The following is a 23,000-nucleotide window of genomic DNA, read 5'->3' on the forward strand; positions in this document are numbered from 1 at the left end:
ACGAGAGCTGGCTGCTGCCGGTGAGAGCCCATGGGGAGCCGTCCTTCCGCCACCTGGCCCTCCCTGAAAAGTCAAAGGAGGAAGATAAGGAGCAGTTTGGTGGGGAGGGATTGCCACACAGCCCGGGGTGAATTGGCTCAGGCTCACCAGGATGAGCAGAGCTGCCTCTGCTATCGAGGTTGGATTCTGCTGGGTACCTGCAGCATCACCAGGAGCAGATCCCAGCATTCCCGGGAGTAAAACCAAGCAAGAGAAGCACCCAGGCCTGAATCTCTGATATAAGTCAAGTTTTCCCATGCTCCCCTCCCTGCCAAAAAAATCCCCATTTCCCTGGGCTGACACAGATTATGCATCAGTTGGTTTGATCAGTGAAACATCAGTGTGTTACTGAGAACAGCGGGGACGCCCTCATGTCTTTTAACGATGCAGAGCATCCCTCCACCACCTTTTAAACCCAAAAGAATCCCCAAAAAGCTCGAGGCAGCTCTGGGCCCGGCCAAGGCGTGCACTGAGCCGTGGTGGTGCTGCAGAGCCCGGGATGCCGCTGGCTTTGGGGCATTTCTGGCAGGCAGTGCCGGCTCAGCCCGGCTAATGCGATGTGACACTGAGTGCTCTGCGCACAGCAGCGCCTCTGGGGAGGGACAGCTGCGTCCCCCGGCTGCGTGGGGACATGTGGGGTGAGCCAGGATGGCTCTTCAGTGAGTTGAGGCTTTGCTGTTGCTTTGCCATCCCATCCATAGAGCAGCTTTGTCCCTTCAGGGTGTGGGCACAGCCGAATCCTGAGGGAGAACAGAGACAAGCGGCCACTGACGGTCCCAGCTCAGCCTGGGGCGCTGGGATTTGCCTCTCCAAGGGCTCCCAAAGCCCTGGGTTGGCATCAGAAATTATCCAGGGCATGGGGTCCTTGGGTGTCCCACGGGCATTGCCACTGTCACCATCACTCTCTTTCAGGTGTGCAGTATTTATGAGACAGTCCCGTGCCGAGCACTGGGGATGGTGCTCAGGTAGGAACTCTTGATCCTCCTCTCCCCTCTGCAGAGGGATCTGGTCAGCACAGCCCTGAAAATGCCCCAAAAAAGGGAAATAAATATCCTGCTTAGAGCACTGGGGCTGTCTCGGCTGCTTTTCTCCCCATCAGCTCAGCCTTGCCAGTATCTGCTGTCCATGGTGTGGCCTTTCCCTGCATTCAGTGTATGGGTGATGGTACAAAAGGGGAGCAGGCAGGGTCCCTGGGGCTGAGCTGGGGCTCGGCTGCACCCCCAGGTACGTGGATGGCCGAGCCTTTGTCACCGAGGTGCTCCCCGAGAGCCAGGCAGAGGCGGACGAGGTGGCGCTGGCCGGTGACATCCTGGATGAGATCAACGGCTGCTGCCTGAGATCCGCCCGCCCCGGGCAGGTGGGTGGGGACACAGGGGACAGAGGGGACACGGGGGACACGGGGGACACAGGCCGGGGCTGCCCCCCCTGCTCCCCCCTGCTCCCTCCTCGCTGCAGGCTGGGGCTGTGCTGCAGAGGCTGAAGGGAGAACCGCTCGCCCTGCGCCTGCTGCGGTGGCGCTGGCACGACGGGAGCGTCTTTGAGCCCCTGCTGCCCTACCTGGAGGCCCTGAAGGAGAAGGAGCCGCAGTTCCAGCTGCAGCACAGCCCCCGGCACAGCCCCAGGGGCGAGGGGCAGCCCCGGCAGCTGCAGGGGGGCAGGTGGGTCTGTGCCATGGGCTGTGCCCACAGCATCCCTGAGCTCTGCTCCAGGCTTGGGGCCAAGGCTGCCCCCATGGCCTGGAGGTGAGCAGGGGGCTGGGAGCATCTTCCCCTGCAAAGAGCAGCAGGGGGGATGTGGGGGGTCCTTCCTCTGATGCCCCCGAGCCCTTTTCTCCCCAGGCTGCTCTACAAGCTGCGGTTCCTGGGCCAGACCAGCGTTGGGACGGTGAGGCTGTGGGGCAGGGACCTGCCAGGGGGTGAATCATCTCTTTGGAGTTCTCTTCATGTCTCCAAGGGTTATTCGTCTCCAAGGGTTATTCCCCCCTTCCCATTCCATTTCAGTATGGTGGCAAAGAGGTGCTGGAGGGGGCCATCCCTGCTGTGCTGGAGAGGAACTTGGCACCACGGGTGAGCAGCAGGGCTGGGGACATCCTGGGGAGGGCTCTGGGAGACAATGCAGGCCATGGATATTTTTTCCAACGCAAGCCATGGATATTTTTTCCAATGCAGGCCATGGGTATTTTTTCCAGCTCCAGGTTCACTTGGCTTGGCTGAATATTTGCCACCCCATCACCCCTGTGGGGTTTTTTCAGGTCAGAAGCATCTCAGCAGCCAGGATAAGAAAGGGCACTAAGGAAAAATGCAGCCACATGCAGGAAAGAGCTTGGAAAACTCTGGGAAGGCTAAGCCTGGTTCCAGGGGTGCTTTAGGGCTCAGGTCACTGTTGTTTGAGCCTCTGGGAGTTCTTTTTGAAAAGATTGAAGTGTGGAAGCACTGGGTGCTGGAGGAAAAGAAGCAGCAGAGAGAAAACTTGAAAAAGCTGAGGCTGACTGTGCTTCATCACCTCTGCATTTGGATAATCTCTGGTGAGTGTCTGATTAAAAACAGAGCTCAGGGCTGTGCTGATCGAGGCTTCTTCCCCCTCATCCCCCTGCAGGAGGTTTTATTTGATGTGAGGGAGGCAGAAGTCCTTGTGCAGGAGAAGGCTTCTTCCAAGGTGAGTGAGTGACATCCAAGCTCTGGGAATCTAGTGGCATGGGGAGCCCAGCTGGGGGCAGAATAAACCAGGAATGGGGCTGGCAGGGCCTGACCAGAGCCCCAAACAGCGCCTCCCTGTCCCTGCACAGCTCCTGTGTCCCCATCCCTGTCCCTGCCCAGCTCCTGTGCCACCATCCCAACCCCTCCCTGTCCCTGCCCAGCTCCTGTGCCACCATCCCTACCCATCCCTGTCCCTGCCCAGCTCCTGTGCCACCATCCCTACCCCTCCATCTCCTGCACAGCTCCTGTGCCACCATCCCTACCTATCTCTGTGCCCTGCACAGCTCCTGTGTCCCCATCCCTGCCCCTCCATCTCCTGCACAGCTCCTGTGCCACCATCCCAACCCCTCCCTGTCCATGCACAGCCCCTGTGCCACCATCCCTGTCCCTCACAGCTCCTTGTCCCTGCACAGCTCCTGTGCCACCATCCCTGTGCCCTGCACAGCTCCTGTGCCACCATCCCTGCCCATCCCTGTGCCCTGCACAGCTCCTGTGCCACCATCCCTGCCCATCCCTATCCCTCACAGCTCCTGTGTCCCCATCCCTGCCCATCCCTGTCCCTGCCCAGCTCCTGTGCCGCCATCCCTACCCCTCCATCTCCTGCGTGGGACGCTGCACGTGGAGCCCCAGGATCTTTGCCTTGTGTGTGCTGTGAGTGCTGCCTGTGGGTCCTGGCAGGGCACAGAGGGCCGTGGCTCTGGGCTGTGGCTCTGGGAAGCCTCAGAGCAGCCACAGGGCCCTGCTGCGGCGGGAGGCAGGGCTGGGCTCGGAGCTGCCTGGATCATGGACGTGTTTCCATTTTTAGCTCTTCCCCCGAGAGCCCTGACGGGAGCACGTTCCACTGCCTGGTGTTTGCATCCAGCTCTGAGCAGGAATGCGAGGAAATCGTCGGGAGAATCGGTAAGGGAAGGGTTTAAGGATTCAGCTGCCATCAGTCACACCGTGGAATAGCAGGAATTCTGTTCCGGGCCACCACAAGCAGGATCTGACTTAATTCCTTTCATTGAGGTTACCAAGATGAAGAGATATTTTGATATTTTTCTGGTGTGGGTTTTTTTTTATAAAGGACCACTTGACAATGATTTTATTTTAAGAAACAGCTTCTAGGCATCCCCAGCTGCTTCATTGTTTCCAGTAAGGATTTGGAGGAAATACTGTTTTCAAGGGATGTTATTTTAAACATACTTTTCTTGCAGGAGCTGAGGCTGCTACTGCAGCTCAGCACCAAACCACACAAAAATCCTAGGACTTAGAATCTTTCATTTTTAATTGTCCTCAATGCAAGCTGTGTGGTTCTTCCTGAATTACATGGGCCACTGAGGATCCTCAGATTTCCCATGGGGACATTCCTGGCAGGCAGGGGCCCTGGAGAGCCCTGCCCAGGTGATTGACCTGAGATCACTGAGCCTTACTTGGTGCTTAACTTTGTGTCTAAGTTGTGAACCTCATTACTTTGTATCAAAGGAATCTTTTCCCCTACAGCTGTAGCAAGGAGAATAGGAAATACTTGTATAAAAGTTATCATTTCAGAACAGGATTGTGGCAGGACGCTGCTGAGCCGGGGGCTGGGTGTGCTCGGAGCAGTGTAGGAGAGGGAGGTGAGGAGGAAGAGGAGGAGGAAGAGGCTGTGTGAGAGGGTGGTGAGGATGAGGAAGAGGCTGTGTGAGAGGGTGGTGAGGATGAGGAAGAGGCTGTGTGAGAGGGTGGTGAGGAGTTCCTGTTCCTCCAGCTACAGGATTCAAGCACACAGAGTGGTTTGTCTGAGGGAGAGGAGCACCATGAGGCACCATGGCCCAGCAGCAGCAGCCGAGGGATGCAGGCCCTGCCTCCCACAGCGAGTTGGGATGGATTTCATGCTCTTCCTCACCACTGTGGTGGTAGACCATCCTCTTCCTCACCATCCTGGGTGGGAGATCACGGATACTGGAACACGGTGGGGACTGCTGCTACTCTTGCCCCAGAAGAGCACAATTTCCACTGGAATAAATCAAGCCGGGCTGGCTCAACCACTTCCCTGTGCAGCTTTGTGTGACAGCCCCAGCCTGACTGGCAGAGCCTGTTCTGGCAGGGCCCAGCAGCCTTGCCCTCCAAGCTCAGTGTAATTACCTCTGAGCACTTTCCTCCACCACAGCCCAGCAGCTGAGGAACCCAGAGGGCTGAGTTCAGACACATCCCATCCAAAAATGTGGATGGGAAATGAGAATCCCATGGAGCCCCCACCCCATCTGCTCCCAGGGTGCGCAATCAGCTGCTCCCCATGCAGAGCCAGGACTGGCACAGCCCAATCCCATGGGAACACTCCCCCACTGCTCAGCAACAGCCAGGTGGTTTTGCTTCAGCCAGACCAGTCACAAATCCAAAATAAACTTTCCCTGCAACCACTAGAAAGGAAGAAAGAACTAAGCTTGTGCCCTGATCAGAGAAAAGTCCCCCAAAAAGCCACTGCAGCCTCAGCCAGTCGTCCTGGACCCTACACAGTTGTAGGGCACCACTCTCACTGGCCACAGCAGGGACTCAAGCTGCACAAAATCTCCAAAATACTCCAAAAGTTCTCCATTCTGGTGCCAGTAGAAGTTTAGTTGCCACAGCAGCAGCCCAGGATTACAGCAATCTGTAGGAGGCAGAAGCTTCTTCAAGCCCAAACCAAATGACAAAGACTCCTCACATGTGAATGTAAAACATTTAATTTAAAAATGTTGACACTACAATATATAAAATAGCTATTATAAATGCACATAGTGTATTCTATAGCTGCCAGGTTTACGTTTTTAGGAAACTGTAAGTTACACTGTGGTTAAGACTTGAAGTTTCACCCTCTGAAGGAAGTCCACATTTGATCACAGTGATGCATGGTCAGACTAACAGCCCCAATTGTTAAACACTTGGATCAAGTCATAACCAGTTTTATTGCAAAAGGACCCTGTACACATTTATATCAATTCTAGTACCTTACAAGTTTATCTACCCAACAAGTCATTAACATACAGAAACATGCATGAGAAGCAAGAAAGAACACCCATCCCTTCTGCATATTAGCAACTTGTCACTCCCGAGCCCAAGGCTCAACATCACTGAGGTTTATGTGAACAGTCACTTTTAGCATTCATCCTGAGTGAAAGATGGAATGACTTAAGTACAAATGCAACATATTATAAACAATTTCTTACAAAAAAAGTCACAAATTAAAACCAAAGTATTTTACAGAATTAACTACAAAACACCATAAAAACAGCCTTCACTTAAGCCCTCTCTCCCCGTATCCTGCGAGCCAACTGGATATCTTTGGGCATGATGGTGACTCTCTTGGCATGGATGGCACACAGGTTTGTGTCTTCAAACAGACCCACCAGATATGCCTCGCTGGCCTCCTGTTTCAAGAGCACAAGAAACGTTGTTAAAACCCCTCAGCGCAGCTCCCCCGGCCCCGCAGCCCAGCCGGCCCTCGGCAGTACCTGCAGAGCACCGATGGCCGCACTCTGGAACCTCAAATCTGTTTTGAAATCTTGGGCGATTTCCCTGACCAGCCGCTGGAAGGGCAGCTTGCGGATCAGCAGCTCCGTGGATTTCTGATAACGACGGATCTCACGGAGCGCGACGGTTCCCGGCCTGGATGGGAGAGGGAGGAGGGGGCGGTGAGGCGGGGCAGGGGCTGCGGCAGCCGGGGCCGAGCCGAGGGCCTTACCTGTAGCGGTGAGGCTTCTTGACGCCGCCGGTAGAGGGGGCGCTTTTCCGGGCCGCCTTCGTGGCCAGCTGCTTGCGCGGCGCCTTCCCCCCGGTGGACTTGCGGGCGGTCTGCTTTGTACGGGCCATTTTTCCTCACTTACCTACAGAGACACACACGCGTGACACCGGGGCCCGGCTGTCCCCGTGACCCCCGGGCCCGACGCCGCCGCGGCCGATTCCCTCACGCTCCAGACACCCCCCTCCCCCGCGGCGGGCAGGCGGCCAGCGGCCTCCCCCGGGGCCGGGAGGAGGGGTAACGGTTACCCCGCCGCCCCCGCCTCGCGGCCCGGCCGCTCCCGTCCTTTGGGAAAGGCGACTGAGTCACGCCGCCTCCTCCTTCCTCCCGGGCCGCCCCGGGGTGGGGGGGGGGAGGGAGGGAGGCGCAATGGTGGGGGATGGGAACCGGCCGTGACTCAGGGCACGTAGGCAAGGCCCGGCCTGTCCGCCGCGCTCGCGAACCCAAGGCCGCGAACGGCCGCGCAACACCACCGCCGGCTTCGAGACCCGTCCGCTGTCCGGTACTTACCGGTAGGAAGAGAAGGAAGCGCCGGTGCCGGTAGCGCTGCGCGCCGAATCCTCTACGCCGTGCTGCTGCAGAGCCGCTCCCCAGCCGCCGCGCCGCTCACTGCGCCCTCCCCGCCGCGGGGACACGCTCTTTATAGTGGGGGCGCGCGCGTGGCGCGGTGACGTCACAATGCCTGTAAGCAACGCGCCGCGCTATTGGCCGGGACCTCCGCCGGCGCCGTTGCGTCACCGCACACAAAGGCCGTGCTCGGGTTCCCCAGCGCTGATTGGGCGCGTGGCCGGGCGCTGATTGGTTGTTAAAGTAGGCGTCCGATTGGGTGTTGAGGGAGGAGAAGGGTCCAATCGGCGGCGGGCGGGCGCTCTGCGCGCTGATTGGACGAAACGGGGCAGGGTTTGGATCCTACCCTTTGTTGCGAAGCTCCACAATGGGAAGTCAATAGGAGCGGGGCGAGCGGCGGCGGCGCCGCGGGATCCCCCGGGCACCCCCGGCCGGCCCCGGCCGCCCCCGCCGCGGAGCGCCGGCCCTGGCCCCGGCCTGCGGAGCAGAGGCGCCCGGCGGGGGCTGCGAGCGGCGAGGGCCGGGCCGCGGGGTCCCCCCGCCTCCGCCCCCTCTCCCCCGGGAGCCGCCGGTGTGCGGCCGCTCCGCACCGCGCTCGGGGGCGGCCGTGGGGCGAGCGGGGGCCCCGCAAGGGGAGCGGGTCTGGCAGCGCCTCCGGCCCTTCTCGCCCGGGTTTGTCATTCCAGATGCCAAGGAAGGGCTGTCACGGGACCTGGATTGGCAGAGGGCAGTGGGGCTGGGATGCGGCTGCCCCATGGCTGAGCCCGACCTTTGGCCCTGCGGAGGGAGCGCTCTGAGCTGGGGCTCAGCCCCTCTGCGCTGCCCTTCCCCAAATCACACTGATCTGTGGGGCACCTTCACCCCCAGAGTCAGTCACAAAGTTTCATTGCCAGTAGAAATTCAGAATCCATGCTCCCTGTTGGTGCCATCTTAGCATTTATCTTCCTAAGATAAATAACAATTCAATAATAAAACTTGTCTTTTAGGGAAATCTGCTGCCTTAAGTTACATCTTGACTTGTATCACTATTTTACTGTATTTGCACTGACTGTGGAGGCAGGTCCCTGCCCCCACGGGAAGGCTCCCAGGATCAAGAAGAACAGGTCCCAGATGCCCTGGAGTTGTAGCACGTAGGATACACACGGAACACAAACAGACACTCCTGAAGCTGTCCCTGAGGTTCCCAGAGTGCAGAGCAGCTGGGATCACCCACTGCATGAGGCTCTGCATCCTCGGCCTCTGGGCTCAGAGGATGGCAGGACCAGGATGGAGCTTGGGAATGTGTTGGGAGCGTGTCCTGCCCCTCCGTGTCCGGGCTGCCACTCAAGCAAACGTGGCACCGTGGTGTGACAGGGCCGTCATGTGTGCCAGGGCTGTTGCTGCCCAAGAGATGTCATCTCCCCTGCCTCTGGTCCTCATTTTCGGGTTCATTTTCTCTCTTCTAAAGGAAAATGTTAATTATTTATCAGAGGCAAAAAGCTGTGTATCCACGCAGTGGCCTGGGAGGTGTGGGTAAACACTCACTGCGCTGTTTTGGAAGGTGGAAAGGGAATAATGCCCCTTTCGGCTGAGCTGTTCAGGCTCAGGGAAAACAAAATTTCTGGTGGTAACAGCTTTTAATACATTTAATTTGTTACTTTTGAAAGCTCGCTGCACTGTCACTAATGCCAGGAGGCCGAGTGAAACTTTGTTACCAGGAGCTCAGAGTCACCTTAATTATTGCCTTCTCCAGTTTCATAGCAATGGCTACTTGGACTTCCCATTTTGGAGATACTTAAAAATTTTTTGCTCTAGAAAAGCCTGGGGCAGATCAGGGTGAGGGACAGGTGTACATACAGAAGCTGAGGAAGGCAAACCAGCACAGAGGTGGGAATAAATACACCCTGGGCACATCATCTGGAGTGTCCTCAGTGTTTCCCACGGCCTGGCAGGGTGTGTGCTGAGGTGTGAAACAGCTGGAACACAGCTGTCAGCACCAGGGTGCAGAGTAAACACCAGCCATGAGGGGCTGGAGCCTGTGGCATCCAAATCCCTTTGGACAAAGCACAGGTTGGTGGTGTTTTCAGTGATTCCTCAATAACTGAGTGGCTTTTCCAGCAGGTTCATGGCTGACAGTGGCTCTGATTGTGCATACAGGTGTGTGTGGAGATGCTCACTGAAACACCTGCTCATGCATTGACCAGGAACCGCATCACTCCAGGGCTCCAGCTTCCCATGGAGGGTGGTTAGATGAATAAGAAGGTAATTGATATCCTGTGACTTATTCCTGTAAATGCCTGGGAATAAGCTACTAAAATCACCTCAGGACAAGCCTGCCTGATGCTGACACTAAATCATAAGTATCGCTAAGTATAAATAGGAATTTAAAAAATGATTTGCCTCCCCAAACCAGCTGCAGAGACCAGGCCTAAAGTTTATTATTAACGTTGCTGGGCCCGTGTGGGCTGGCAGAGGTAAGAAAGGTGTTTGCCCGATAAATGCTGAGTGCCCTTTCCCACAGCGCCAGGAGCGGGTCTGAGCAGAGCCCAAGAGATCAAAGTCCTATTAAAAGAACTCCGATCATTTCCTCCCCTGGGAGAGGAGTTCATTGGCAGAGGGAGCGCTCCACATGGGAATTGGGCCGGTTCCTTGGACACGGCTGCTCTGGGGGGGGTTCTCCCGGGGGAGGACGGGGAGCCCGTGCTGCGGTGTCCCAGCAGCCAGGTGCCACTGGTGTCACCTGCTCCCAGGTAGGTTCTTCATGCGCTCGCTGGGCCTTCCTCCACTCCCTCCTCCTCTTCCTCCTCCTCCTCCTCCTCGCGGGGCCGCAGCGCTGCTCGCGTGCCCGTCCTGCGCGGCGCTGTCCCGTGTGTGGGGAGGGCCGCGGAGCCATCAGCGCTGCCAGCACTAAAATAAACCCTGGCCGCGCTCCCGCGTCCACGCGCGGCCCCCGAGGCAGAGGAAGAGGGGGAGGAAGGAAGTGAGGCCGCCTGACACAAATCACTGCCGGCCCCTCACCAGCTCCCCGGACCGGTCGCCCCCGCTCCCGTCGGGGCTGGGCCGAGCGGGCTGTGCCGCCCCCTTAGGGGCCGGTGTGCCCCCGGACTCGGTGTCCCCCCAGGGGCTCGCTGCCGTCCTGCGGCTCGCTCCTCGCCCTCAGGGGCTCGGTGTCCCGCACGGTCTCCGTGTCCCCCCGGGGGTCAGTGCCGCCCCTGCGCTCGGGGCTCCCCCGGCCCCGATACCGCCCCGCCACCGGGGGGCGCCCCGGCGCGCCGCCCCCACGGCTCCGCGCACTACACCTCCCGTCGCGCCCCGCGCGGCAGGAAGCGCGGAGGCCGCGTCGCCGCCGGGCGCCTCTGGGAGTTGTAGTCCCGCCGGCCGGAAGCCACCGCCCGCCGCGTCCCGGGCCGGCGGGCGGCGCGCGCGCGGCGGGACTACAAGTCCCACCCCACCCCGCGCGCCACCGGGGCGGCAATGGCGGCGGCGGCGCCTGCGCGCGGCGCCCTCCGTGCGGACCGCGCAGAGTGAATAATAAAGGTCTCCTCGGCGGCGGCGGCGGCGGAAGGCGGGAGGCATGTCCAAGGGCCCGGTGGCGGGCGGCCCTGCCGCGGCCGGGCCGGCGAGCGCCGCCAGTGCGCTGCAGGCGCAGCCCGAGAAGCCGCAGCACTACACGTACGTAGAGCCGGGAGCTTCCCCGCCGCCGCCCGCCCGCCCGCGCGCCAACACGCGCCTGACGTCAGCGTGCGGCGCGCGCGGGGGCGCGCGGGGGGACGCGCGGGCACCGGCTGGAACCGGCCTCGGCCGGCGCGGGCCGGGGGCGGCGGGGCGGGAGGGAGGGGCGGGGGATGAGCGACCCCCCCCGCCCAAGCCCCGTGATGCACCGGGGCCGCCGCGCCTCCCCCGGGGTGAGGGGACCCCCGGACCCTCGGTGACACCCCCGGCCCCTCGCCCGCCCGTCCCGCCCTCTCGGGTGACACCCCCGCCTGGGGTGCGGGTCGGTCCCCCGGGATGTGAGGGCATCCCCCGGGATGTGACAGTCCCGATCCGTTCCGCGGCGGGTGAGGGGAGCCGCGAGTGACAGCCCCGGTCCCTGCCCGTGGTGTTGGTGTAGCGCGGGCCCTGTGGTGACACCCGGCCCGAGGCTGGGCCTCTGTCCCACGGGATGTGAGGGGACCCTGCATCCCCAGCTCTGCCCCCCGCCCTCGGTGGGCTCCGTTCCTCCGGGGGTCGCCTCGCGGTGCTTTGAGGGGCTGAGGGTTTGCTGAGCTGTCACCCAGGGCTGTCACTGCTGTCCTCCATCCCTGAGCGGTGCCGGGCGTTCCTTGGCACCTGTGGAGGGAGGTGTGAGGTGACAGGAGGTGCCCAGGGCTGCAGCCTCGCTGGTTGGTGATGGAGCGGGTCCCTGTCAGGGCAGGTGTCTTTGGGAGTGACACAGGTGTGTGGAACATTCCCCTTGGAAGGTTTACATGGAAATGTCGATGAGCATTTGCCCCATCCCTTCTTTTGCTGGCCCTGCTCAGGTGTGACCTGGCTGTGCGGGGCCTCTGGCTGTGTGTCACCTCCATCACTGCACACACTCCCTCAGGTAACACTTGTTGCTGGGATGTGTCTTTCCTAACCAAAAAATACCACTCTGCTGCCTTGTCCCAGGGAAACACAACCTGTGGAGCTGTGTGAAGTTGGCCTGTGGTCAGTTGTTGGAGTTGGAGGCTGTGGGATGAGATTCCCATCCTCTTGTGCAATGGGATGATGGATTGGGAGTGAGCATTGTCTTTGTTGGGTGGGCTGGGATGGATGGGTATGGCTGGAAATGGGTTGTGTGTTCCCTGTCCTTAAAAGAAAAAACTTTGGAACTGTTCTTTGTGAACAAAATATATGTGCTGAGCCGTTTCCCTTATCATTTTAGGGTGTTGTCCTACAAATACCCTACAAATACTCCTATCTCTGGCTTGTGTTGATGCCCCCACCCAAAGTGAGACGTGTGCCCTGTGTGCTTTTAATTTCCATTTTCATAAGGTTGGTGGTGGACTTCCTTACGTCCACACTGTGATACCTGGAATAAAAAGAGCTTTGGGGAATCCACAGACATGGGTCCATACAGCTGGTGTGCCTGCTGCTGGGATCACTGCCTGCCACTCCTTTCCTCCAGGAATGCTATGGCAGAGTGAGGGCTTTCAGATTTACTGTCATTCTGAAGATCCTGTCACGATCTTTAGGGACCTGGCAAGCCACAGTCTCGTAGGCTGCTTGGTTTTTGGTGTGCTCTACAAGTCTGACAGTTTTATGGGAGAAATGGGCATGGAAGAATCTGCTGGGATTGTTGCTGTAGGGAAAAAGAGGGAACAGGAGCTGCCTGTAGAGGTGGAATCACACTAGTGATGGAGAAGGAAAACAAGGAGGTGACACTTAGAAAGTGAGCACACTGGACAGAGGAAGGTGAAGGTGATAACTTGGCTGAGCATGACTGTGGAAATAAGGATGTCAAGTATTAGGAAAAACAGAGGAAGAAAGACTTCACGAAGCAGAGGAGATTGGGAAAGAGGACGGAAATGGGACAGTGTGGAACAAAGCTGGCGGTGCAATTAGCTTATTTCCAGAGGGCAAAACTTGTGTTTTGAAGATGGAATGCTATAAATACTTCAGTGAAAACAGTTGCAGAGGAGCTGAATAACCGTAAGTGAGAGACGGGTTTGGGGGCTGCTGAGTGCTGACAGTGGGATGTGAGCCATCCTTTGGAAGTCTGGGATGTGTACACTGGGTCACATCAGACTGTAAACCTCCTCCTGATAACATATGGGAACTTATTTGCTGGTGGCTCATGTGAACAAGTTGTATGTTGTCAAAATGTAAATATTTTCTTCCTTTTTTTTTTTCCCCCCTTAAATATAGTTTGTTTCCATAAAATGACACAAAGGTTACAAGTTGTAAACTCGAGTAAGCTTAATTATCTTTATACTTTGCTGTTCCCTGGGGACAAGCAATCTGGTGCTGGGGATCTCTCAGAAAGTTTTGGTTGTATTTGTAGGGAAACGTTCCAATTTCTGTATTAGCGTGAATTTCCAAACTCTTGGTGTTACTTGCATGAGATTTTTTAGATACTTTGAACCTCTGTCTTTCTGTCAGGAAGATTTTATGTTTACTTTAGATGTGCAGCAAAAGAAAATGTGGGGAAAGCAGAGCTGGTGATGCTCTCTCACACCTTTGTCACTGTTGGCAGAAGAGGCCGAGCTTCCTTGATTTGTGTCCTTGGGTAGCAGTTGTGGAGTGCAGCTGGATATTCCTGGAGACAAGTCCCTGGTAGATGCCAAAGTTTGCTGTTTAATTATGGATGGGCTGCTCCTTGTCTGGGGATGGGATTCCATTTGTAGAACCCGAGTGAGTAACAGAATACTCCGGGCTGCTCTTGTGCTCTCCCTGGGTTGCTGGATTAGATGTTGCTGCGTGTGGCTGCTTTCTGTGATCCCACAGCTCCTGTAGCAGGGTGAGAGCAGCTTATTCCTGGTAACAAAGGGGTGAGACAGCTCCTTCCTGGGGCTCCTGGAGGCTGGGATCAGCTTGGGGTGATGTGCTCTGCAGGGGCTGCATGGGAAGTGGGTTTCATTTGGGCAGACTCTGTCAAGCCTCAGCTGAGGGTTGGTTTTGCAGCGTTTCTCAGCTCTGTCTAGCTTGTTATTTCTGCAGGTACCTCTGTCTTTAATGTGTATCTACTCATGTGGGTAGACTTGAGTTGGAAGAAACTGAAAGTGAGCTCTCAGTCACTGGAGCTGGAGGCACAGAGTGCTCTGGGGTAGTTTTGTTTTGGTTCCTCTGTGTGGTTGGTTTCAGTCAGGCTTGATGCCTTAATTGTGAATTGTAAGGATTGTTTCCACTGTTTGGGTGTTTATTGATCTGGCAGAATTTAGATAAGTGAAAGTGGAGCAGCCCTTTTGTTCACTGTGCATTCACCTGAAAGTCAGACAGTTTAATAACTCTGCAGGAAAGCAAACGTTCAGGTGGAGATAAATTAACCCATTTAATAAAAAAACAGAGAGTCCCTTCAGTCCAGAGCATTCAGAGCACACAGGCTCACAAGCAGCATTGAAAATACCCTGATTCAGGTGATAAACTCTTTGGAACACAGATTTGTTGTGCATAACCCAAATCACTGCTACTCAAGGCATTTTTTCTTGAGTTTGTCAATCTCAAACATGAGCAGCACCCATGGAAGTGACCTTCAGGATTCTGTGTGCCCTCACTGAGATCTGGGTGAGATGCCTGGGAGCACATCCTGTCCTCTTTTGCAGTGCATCAAGATAAGCTTTGTGATTATGCCTTTGCAGCATCAAAGGCAAAGAACTTGTCTTTCCTTTTGCACAAGGAGAGGAACTGTGGGAAATTCCTGAAGGATTTATACCCTGTAAGTCGTGCTGGAGCTGCACCCACATGGCTGGGCTGTGGTGGAGTGACTGCTGGCTGCTGCTCACCCAAGCTTTGTCTTGCAACCATTCTGGTGCCATTTAGGCATTGAAAGACCAGAAAACTCAAATGAAGGGCATTGTAAATGGGGATGCAAATGGAGCTGGTGCAGTACTTTGGCTATTACTGAAATCAGAGATATTCTTGTGTCTGCATCGTGCCTTGTCTGGTGGTTTCTCAGCCTCAAATAGGAACTCAGATTAGGGCAGCAGTGGAAATGTGGGTGAAGAAGAAGTAAAAATACCAAGACCATAGGTGTGCTTATTTAAAGCCTTATCTCAAAATTAAACATGTGAATTCTAACTCCAAAACGCACTCAGAGCATCCGTCGTAGCAGAGTCATCCTTATCTCCTTATCAGTGGACAGTGTCTTACCACTGGCAGAGCAAACAGGACATGTCTGATCTCAGAGGTGCAGACTGAGTGTCTGTGGGAAGAAAACCAAAAACCAGACGTGTAGCTAACAATTTTTCAGGGTTGCTGTTTGCTCTGCCAGGTCCCAGAACATTTGCTTGCACAGTCTGTCAGATTGTACATTTGATCTGCTTGAGTTGGGTGGTCTTCACACCCTACTGCACGAGTTGAGGCTTTGGAAATTGTTTTTAAAAACCTTTTGTGTTCTTTTTAAACCATCAGGACTCTTAAAATAACAAACTGCTGCCCTAATTCTGCTTTGGTTTTACTGGTGATAACCCTTAGATCAATAAGCTGATATGGACTTATACAAGTTACAGAAACTAGACCTGTTGTTTAAACAACAACAACAAAAAAAAGCCACCTCAACAAAACACAAAATTAAGCAAAGGAAAAAAATACCCAAATAACTCAGAAAACAAAAACAACAAAAAGAAACCCAGGTGTTTTTAGGTTTCAGACTTGGTAATAAAGCACAGAAGATGTAGAATACATTATGTTATTATTCTATTATATACAGTGTAAGGTAATACCCTTAGGAAAGCACAGAGTGAGTCAATACTCTTAAACCTGGGACTTACCAGTGGTCCACTACATCATTACCTGTAAATGTCATCTTATCAGGAAAGTATCAGCTGGTTATCATAATCATTATTGGTATTTTTTGAGTCTGTGTGAACTTCACTGAATGCACATCCACTGCCAGCTGTTATTAGGAAGTGTGAATAGTTACAGGAAGTTGGAAATATAAAGTGCTGGAGTGTGAACAGGAAGAGCTGCCTTCACAGTATGCTCTCAACACCAAACACATGTGCTGAAAATAACATTTTACATTTTATGGTTCTTCAAAGGCCGAGTGTTGAAAGGCTCCAGCTTGAGAGAGGGGCTGGTGAGGGCATTTGGGCCCAATCTGTGCCCCAAATGTGTTGGGGCAAAAAGGAATTTTTCCCTCCTGTTGAAGTGGGGCTGGACCTGTGGTTTGCCTGCTGCATTCCCACTCCTTGAGTACTTGTGGATATCAGTCTGACAGGGAATTCACATATGGATAACTGCCCTAGAGGTGTCATATCAATGTTTTGTCAAGCAGAAACCTTTGTGTACTGCTGTGACGTTCTCAGAATTAGTTTTGGTCTGGCAAGGTTTGGTGTTTCAAAAATCCAAAACTCCATGAAAGAGGAGAGGAGTTCAATGGTGCAGAATTGTTTCAATGTGGAAGATGGTTCTTTAATTTTTAATGTAATAAAAAGTATCATGTTGATGATTATCTGTTCCTTACATTAGCATATAGGATATATTATATACATTATATATATATATTATATACATTAGCATATATAGGATAGCTTTTTGTGGCATGGGAGGCAATATTAAGGTTAATAACTGTTCTATAAAATTGAGGACTTGCTGATTCTGTGGGTCCTTCCCAATTCCATTTATTATATGATCCTGACAACCTCAGAGCTTAGAGTTCCCCATTATATCAATATTTCTCATTTTGTAAGTTTATGTATTGTCTACTATTTTTTACATCATGTGGCTTTATTTTAAGGAACATTCTGTTGGAATTACTGCATTTTATTGTCTTTGGAGCTCTTCTTCTTCCAGAAAAAGCTTTTACTATCTTCTAGGAGCAGCTGAAACGCTGATCCTTCTTATTCCAAAGGGTCTGATCAGTGCTCTCAGGAAAATCTTCCTGCAGAGCCTTCCTGCATCCCTGCCTGGCTGCTTGCTGTGTCCCTGCCCCTGTGACAGCGTGGCAGGAGGGAATGTGTCAGGACATCAGTTAATCACACTTATTGTGTGGCAAATTAGCATGAGCTGTCACTGAGACTGTGTTAATGCTGAGGCTGAGCCTGGGCAGGGACACAGCCCTTCTGTGGTCCCTGCTAAAGGAGCTGTAATTTCCGAGACAGGAGCAAAATAAAGAGGCAATAATATCTTTAATTGCTGTGTTGAGGCTCGTGGAAAGCTGCTTGTCAGGACATGAAGAGCTGTGTTCACTTTCAGAGGATGCTGAGGAGAGGTTTTGTTCCTTCCATTAATTTTCTGCTTTTGAAAACTTCAGAAATCTTTTTGAAAGCAGCAGAAATAAGCTGAAGGAGATGGTGAGAAGTTACCTGGTCCCTTTGCCCAGGAGTCATCTACATCACTTTAGCTGAGATTTTTTTTTTTTGGGTCTAATTGTCATTGATTTTTAATATTGTATCAGTTTCCACTTTAAACTGGATTTTGGTGAAATTGTGAATTATAAGAGGGAGTAAATCACAGCACTTTCTATCTTATAAAGAATTTATGTACTCTATAAACTTTCTGTAACGTTCAGCAAATCAGGTACAGAGCTGTTGCTGAAAGCTGTGTGTGCACAGAGCCAGCAATTCCCCCCCATGTCCTAAATTAATGGGTGCTCACATGCCAGCAGGCTCTGAAGCAAGTGCTATTTCTTAGCTACCTTTTGTCCCCTTTAATTTATTGAGACAGAGTTTGTCTTTTATATCAGGGCATCCAATATCAGGAGCCTCAGCAGAAGGGTGCACTGGGGGATGCTGAAGGTTTGTGCCTTCCCAAGCTCCTCCTAGTGATGACAGCCAATTTAGATGCTTGTGATGATTTCCTCAGCAATCTCTTGTCTTGTGTATTTTGATCAGTGCTTGATGCAGTTAATACCAGCTTCACATTTGAAATATCAGCTGGAATGAATGTTCCCTTGCAATGAATACCAACAATTCCTTCTCTGCTTTAGTTCTGGTGCAGCTCCTGACTCACAGGCCCTCACCCTGCTGTAGTATTCATTCAGGTTTAGGAGGTGATTGTTACAACAAGGAAAGTTCTAGGTTTTATTTGAAATAAATATTTTAAGCACTGAAGTGCAGTGATGGCAATAAAAGAGCCAGATCACTGAAATGCTCAATACTGGCCTGATTCTTATCTCTTATTAGAAGTCAGAGACATTTAATTGAATGAAGTTGTCAGAACAGTGGTGGAGAAGAAACTTGCACTGAATTTGTGGTCAAACAAGAGAAATCTCACACCACCTCTAACTGTCTGCTGGTCAAAGTGGCAAATCCATTTCAGCAGAGCATACACTGCCTCCCTAAGACTGATGGCACTGTTAAGTGCAGCTAAGAAATTAAGGTGGGATGACTTTTTATCACTGTTTGCCTAAAATTTGTTTTGATTAATATGCAGCCATGGCCATATGAAAAGGGAATTAGTTTTTTCAAACTATTCTGGATGAAGTTGGAACCAGAATTTGAGGATTGGAACTGGATGATCTTGAAGGTCTTTTTCAACTCAAGCCATTCTATGAATGGAATGGCTGAAAATAATACAAAATAAAGTATAATTCAGTGTTGTTTGTTATCCTTTGTCTTCAGCATGTCACCACAACTCAAAAAGAAGCTGTCAGTCCACACCCAGTGTGCTCTGAGGTGATTTTTTTTTTGCTCCTCTAAAGTTTTCAGTAGACCATGAGTTTTCATTGATGGCACTTGACTGTTACTGTCATTGCAGAAATACAAACAGCAGATGCCTGAGGACATCTGTGCAGCTTTACAGCAACAAAAAAAAAAAATATTGTTTGCACATTTAAAATATCATGAGAGTGCCACCAGATTTATCAGTGCATTGATTACCCAAGTGGGAAGTTGTGGCACAGCCTGGGGTTTGCCTGCTTTCCCCTTGGAGGAGAGGTGGTGTCAGCGGGCACTGGAGCTTCTTTGGACACCAGAGTGTGCAGGACAGTTATTCAGAGCTGTGCCCTCTGTGTGGAGGGTTGAAATCCAGCCCACTGGGCCACAGCAGGCACAGATGAAGTCTGATTTGAGTGCTGAGCAGAAAAGAAAATCGATTGAATGGTTGACATTGATTCTTCAAAATCAACCAGTAAGGGTTGGCTTTTATCTCTGTGCTGGCACATGGGTATGGATGCAGGTTCATGCTTGTTAGATAATCACTGTGTTTTGTTTCAAACTCACAGCAGAAAATGTCTGTTGACAAATGAAAGCCTTTCCAAAGAGGCTGCTGCAAATCTGCTTGGTGTTTAACCTGAGAAGAAGCAGATGCTATTTAATTTCCAGTGGAGATTGGGCTGGGTGAGAGCACTATAGAGCTGTCAGGTCATGTGGAGCTTTGGTTGTCTGGTTTTGGTCCTGTGTAAAAACAGCCCTTCAAACAGCTCTGTCATGTTCTGTCTTAAAACTTGTGAGTGTGGGGCTGCAGCTGATCTGTGAGCTGTGTGTTAAATCATGAGGGTCTTGGCAGGGCCAGGACAGGGAAGGCTACTGTGCTCTGTTTCCAAAGCACCTCTTGTGAGACAAAATGTTGAGGCTTAGCTGGCTAAAAATGCTCGTAACAATCTGCAGCTGAGAGCCTGAGCTGAGCTGTGGAATGGTTTGTATGGAAATAATATTTTTCTGAATTGCCCATTATGAATTCTTGCATGTGGGATGTTTTGTTTTAGGCAACTAGCAGAGTGAGTAACACAAGTTTTCAAACAGCCCAGCCCTGTTCCCAGCCTTCCCTGGTGTTTCTACAGTTGTAAGCCCTGGGTAGGCTTTGTTAGTGCTTGAATGGGTGGTGAGAGAAGTACAGTGGGGAAAAAACCTTTGCTGGGAACTGGAACTTTAATTTTTAAACAGAGGACATCAGGATGTTATTCAGACTTTAATTTCTTGTGCCAAACCTGGTGTGTGTTAACCCCACCTTCCTGAGGCTACAAACACTTAACACTGGGATAAAGAGGCATCATCCATCCCATCCATAACAGATGGGATAATATGAGTTAATACATGAATTAATATGAGAGAAAATTTACCTGGCTATAAGCTGAATAAATGACCATAATAGATAAATCTGGGGATGGGTGTTTTTTGTGACGTAATTAGCAGTAAAATATTTAATTGCTTGTATTTAAGCATATGTTGCTACATTGTGCTGACACCTGGAGCAGGTACAGACCCTCAGCTGTGTGGATGCTGTGAGCTCCAGTGTTTGCCCTGCAACAGGCTCAGCCCATGTTCCTGAAAAATAATTATTTCCATATGATCCTGTTTTCATGGGCTCAGCACTTGCACAGGTGCTGTAGGGAAGGATTAATGACAACTAAATACTTGTGGAGCAAAACCAGTCCAGAGAGGGATGAGGGATTGTCTCAATTGGGGTGATCCATGTTTGAAAACAGCAAAGTGTGCTTTAGGCACAGTCTACATAAACTAATGGTGTTAAATTGCAAATATGTCATTTAAACTTGGAAAAATGGGCTGTGTGTTTAAAACATTGCATGAACTGCCTAAATATTGAGTTAATTTTGAGGTCATGTCTAATACATATTCATTGCCAAGTAATTTGGGAAAAAAAGGATAACTAACTCAAGGAAATGTAAATGTAAGTTCAAGGCTTTATGCAGAATTCTGGATCTTGGTAAATGGCTTTTAAGGAAATGCATCTGAAATGTAATGCCATTAAGTGTTTGCCTTTGCCAGTGCTTGGATTATTTTAATTAAAAAGGTGAAAGCTCTGTGTAAACAAATACTTGTGTTAGAAATGGATTTGATTGGTATGACTTGGTTATATACATTTCATGGTCTGCTGATGCAACAAGTGCCTGCTTTTTAAAGACACCACACCACCAAAAAATGACTCAAATTGCTTTGTTTGTTGGGTTTTGAGTGACACAACTCAAAGAGTGCCAAGCAAAGGGGTGCACAGCTCCCAGGAACTCTGAGCAAGGAGCTCTTCCCCAGCACCCAGGGCAGGAACACAGCTGTGCCTAGTGGACCTCAAGTCTTGGCTGCTCACAAATGTGATAAATGTGGCTTTTATCAAGTGAGCTCTGCCTTGAAAGCCTTGATTTTTGTTCCTCATCAGGACGGTGTTGATGAGCTTCTCGGCTGCAGCAGGGCATTTCTCTCCAAACAAAGCCATTTTTGCTGTAACTGCAAACTGAACAATGTTTTGCCTGAAGCTGGTGCAAATCTGTCTTCCCATGATGAGCCTGCACCGCACTTCTCTGTTTTCCCTTCGTTTTTCAGTGTAGACAAGGCACAACTGTTTGTCTGACTTTTTCCTTCTAATTGAAAAACATCCTGATGGTTTCTGATAGTTGCCAACACGTGTTATTTTTAGCCTGAACTTTTGCAGTCACTCATTTATCTATGAAGCATTGGTGATACAGAATTCATTCATCACAGCTGAAATAAATTCACTGTGTTCTTGTCCACCCCCTGGTCTCCTTTGAAATCCAGAAATGGAGCTCCAGTAGGGATCAGGTTGCTGTTGGATGTGGCTGTGTGCATTTTGGTGTGTTACCCTCAGTTTCCTGCAGTCTGGCAGTTTGTGTTTTACCTTCTGCAGTACACTCTGCATTTCCATTTATTTGGAAGCATCCAGCTCAACTTTGCTTGCTAAGTCATTGCGATGCTGAGAAAATGGAAGAGTTAAATGATACCTACCTATTTCTACAACAAAAACTGGGGCAGCAATGGGTTATGGATGTGAGCAGTTGTCATTTTGACCACTGAGGTACACAATGAGTTATAAGAAGTCTTAAAACCAAAAAACCTCCACAACCAAACAAACCCAACTCCATGCATCTGTAATAAGTCTCCCCAGCTCTCACTTTCTTTATTTGCCCTTAGACTGACATTGTTGTCAAGCTCTAATGGAGGAGGGGAAATCTAACAGCTTTAAAATCACACACTGCTGTCTGTGTGTGACCTTTTTCCAGTTGATGGTTCAATTTATTTAGGTGATAAAGAAAACACTGAGGCATGTGAAGTCTATCTTCTTGACAGATCTGAGCTTACTGAAACTTTTTCCTCATCCTTTTCTCCTTCCCCACATTCACAGTCAGCCTTTTGTTTTTATAAAGTGATCCATATATTTTTCGTTGAGGTTTAAATGCTTTCTAATCTTTTCAAGGTTTACAGAACTGCACCTGGCTGCTGAGGGTGTGGAGAGGCAGATGGACTGATGGTTCTGGAGATGTCCTGAGAGAGATGTTTGCCTTTTGTGCCAGCTGGTGCATGGTGTATGCAAAGAGTTTGGTCTGTGAGGTGTGAGGGCTTGGTCAGGTCGATGATCTTACTTTTCTAAATACAATTAAATGTGGAAAAAGGGGAAATATCCAATATTGGTGAGCCACAGTAGCTGACGGACCTCATCTAGTGGGTGAGCATCCCTGCCCATGCAAGAGGTTGGGAATAGATGATCTTTAAGGTCTCTTTCAACCCAAACCATGCCTTGGCACAGATTCCTGGTAGAACTTGATGAGATTTTTTCCTGAAATTATGATTGAAACTTTGAAGATTGCTACTAAAAGTGTTTGTTATTGTTTCATATTCAACAGTGACTCATGTGAGGCTCTGTTTCAATATTAAATTACATCTGCCACTCAGTAAAAAATATTTATTGAAACAGACTTGTCTTAACTTCTGCTCTTACCAGAAGGACACTAAACATTGCAGAGCTGTAAGCCAGGCTGCTGGAGGTCTGCAGCTGCTGATTCAGGGGTTTGCTCGACTTGTGCCACCCCTAGGAGCAAGGAACTACAACTGCCATGAAGTCAGATTGTTTCACATCTTTCCTCCCAAATTCCAAGAAATCTTGAGAGCTGAAGGTTCTGTTCCTTGTTGGGTAGGTTTGCATTGAAATGCCAACATTTCCTAAGACATTGTGTGAGTGCTGGTATAAAACTCTCCAAATTATTTTTAACAATCCTATTCTTTAACTCCATGTTTTTATCTCACTTATTCTGAAGCATCTCCCTTGCCCCAAGAGCAAAACCTCCTGAGCAATGTCAGAGCTGCATTTCATGGGTGTTCTCTATCTGTAATATGTTAAATGAAAGGTGTATTAGTAGGATTTTTATTGAGTATCCTGTTGGAATAAGTAGATTCTGTCATGCACCACTGACTCATTTCAATTGGAATACCACAGTTCAGTAAAAGAAAATAATTGAGTCATGGGTTTCTTACTTAAAGTGTGTCTGATATCATCTTTTGCAATAAAATTTTATGAGGGTGAAATGAATTTAGAGAGCTGATTTAATATGGACAGCTCTTTTCCTCTTGTGTTGGGGTGGCTCTCTGAGCTTAAGAAGAAAATAGCAGTTT

The 23,000-nt window shown here is 51.1% G+C and overlaps 2 protein-coding genes across 5 annotated transcripts in view; one reads left to right on the plus strand and one right to left on the minus strand.

Moving 5' to 3' along the window:
• Window positions 1–5,401: 5,401 nt before the first annotated feature.
• On the minus strand, window positions 5,402–7,081 carry LOC128938401 (histone H3.3A). Its single transcript, XM_054278585.1, has 4 exons — window positions 6,985–7,081; window positions 6,418–6,559; window positions 6,188–6,341; window positions 5,402–6,103 (listed from the first exon to the last, which is right to left on the minus strand). Exons 2-4 carry the CDS (start codon window positions 6,543–6,545, stop codon window positions 5,975–5,977), a joined length of 411 nt encoding a protein of 136 aa, XP_054134560.1. The 5' UTR covers window positions 6,546–6,559; window positions 6,985–7,081; the 3' UTR covers window positions 5,402–5,974.
• A 3,498-nt stretch (window positions 7,082–10,579) lies between these two features.
• Window positions 10,580–23,000, plus strand: part of UNK (unk zinc finger) — a 45,100-nt gene continuing 32,679 nt past the window's right edge. For 3 of the 4 annotated variants that reach the window (XM_054278581.1, XM_054278582.1, XM_054278583.1), the window contains exon 1: window positions 10,595–10,692. In XM_054278581.1, the coding sequence (XP_054134556.1) occupies window positions 10,595–10,692 (98 nt within the window). Of the gene's footprint in view, window positions 10,693–23,000 lie in introns of all 4 variants that reach the window. The other variant, XM_054278584.1, reaches the window with a different exon arrangement.

This window comes from Melozone crissalis, unplaced genomic scaffold, assembly GCF_028551555.1.
Source record: "Melozone crissalis strain CALT ecotype California unplaced genomic scaffold, PUWL_Pcris_2 ptg000026l_1, whole genome shotgun sequence".
Lineage (NCBI taxonomy): Eukaryota > Metazoa > Chordata > Aves > Passeriformes > Passerellidae > Melozone > Melozone crissalis.

Excerpts from the sequence above, each read along its gene's own strand:
- LOC128938401 (XM_054278585.1), bottom strand. The coding sequence starts at position 6,545 with ATGGCCCGTACAAAGCAGACCGCCCGCAAGTCCACCGGGGGGAAGGCG. Across the intron at positions 6,342-6,417 it reads AAGAAGCCTCACCGCTACAG|GCCGGGAACCGTCGCGCTCC; the intron begins GTAAGGCCCTCG and ends TCTCCCATCCAG. Across the intron at positions 6,104-6,187 it reads CGGCCATCGGTGCTCTGCAG|GAGGCCAGCGAGGCATATCT; the intron begins GTACTGCCGAGG and ends CTCTTGAAACAG.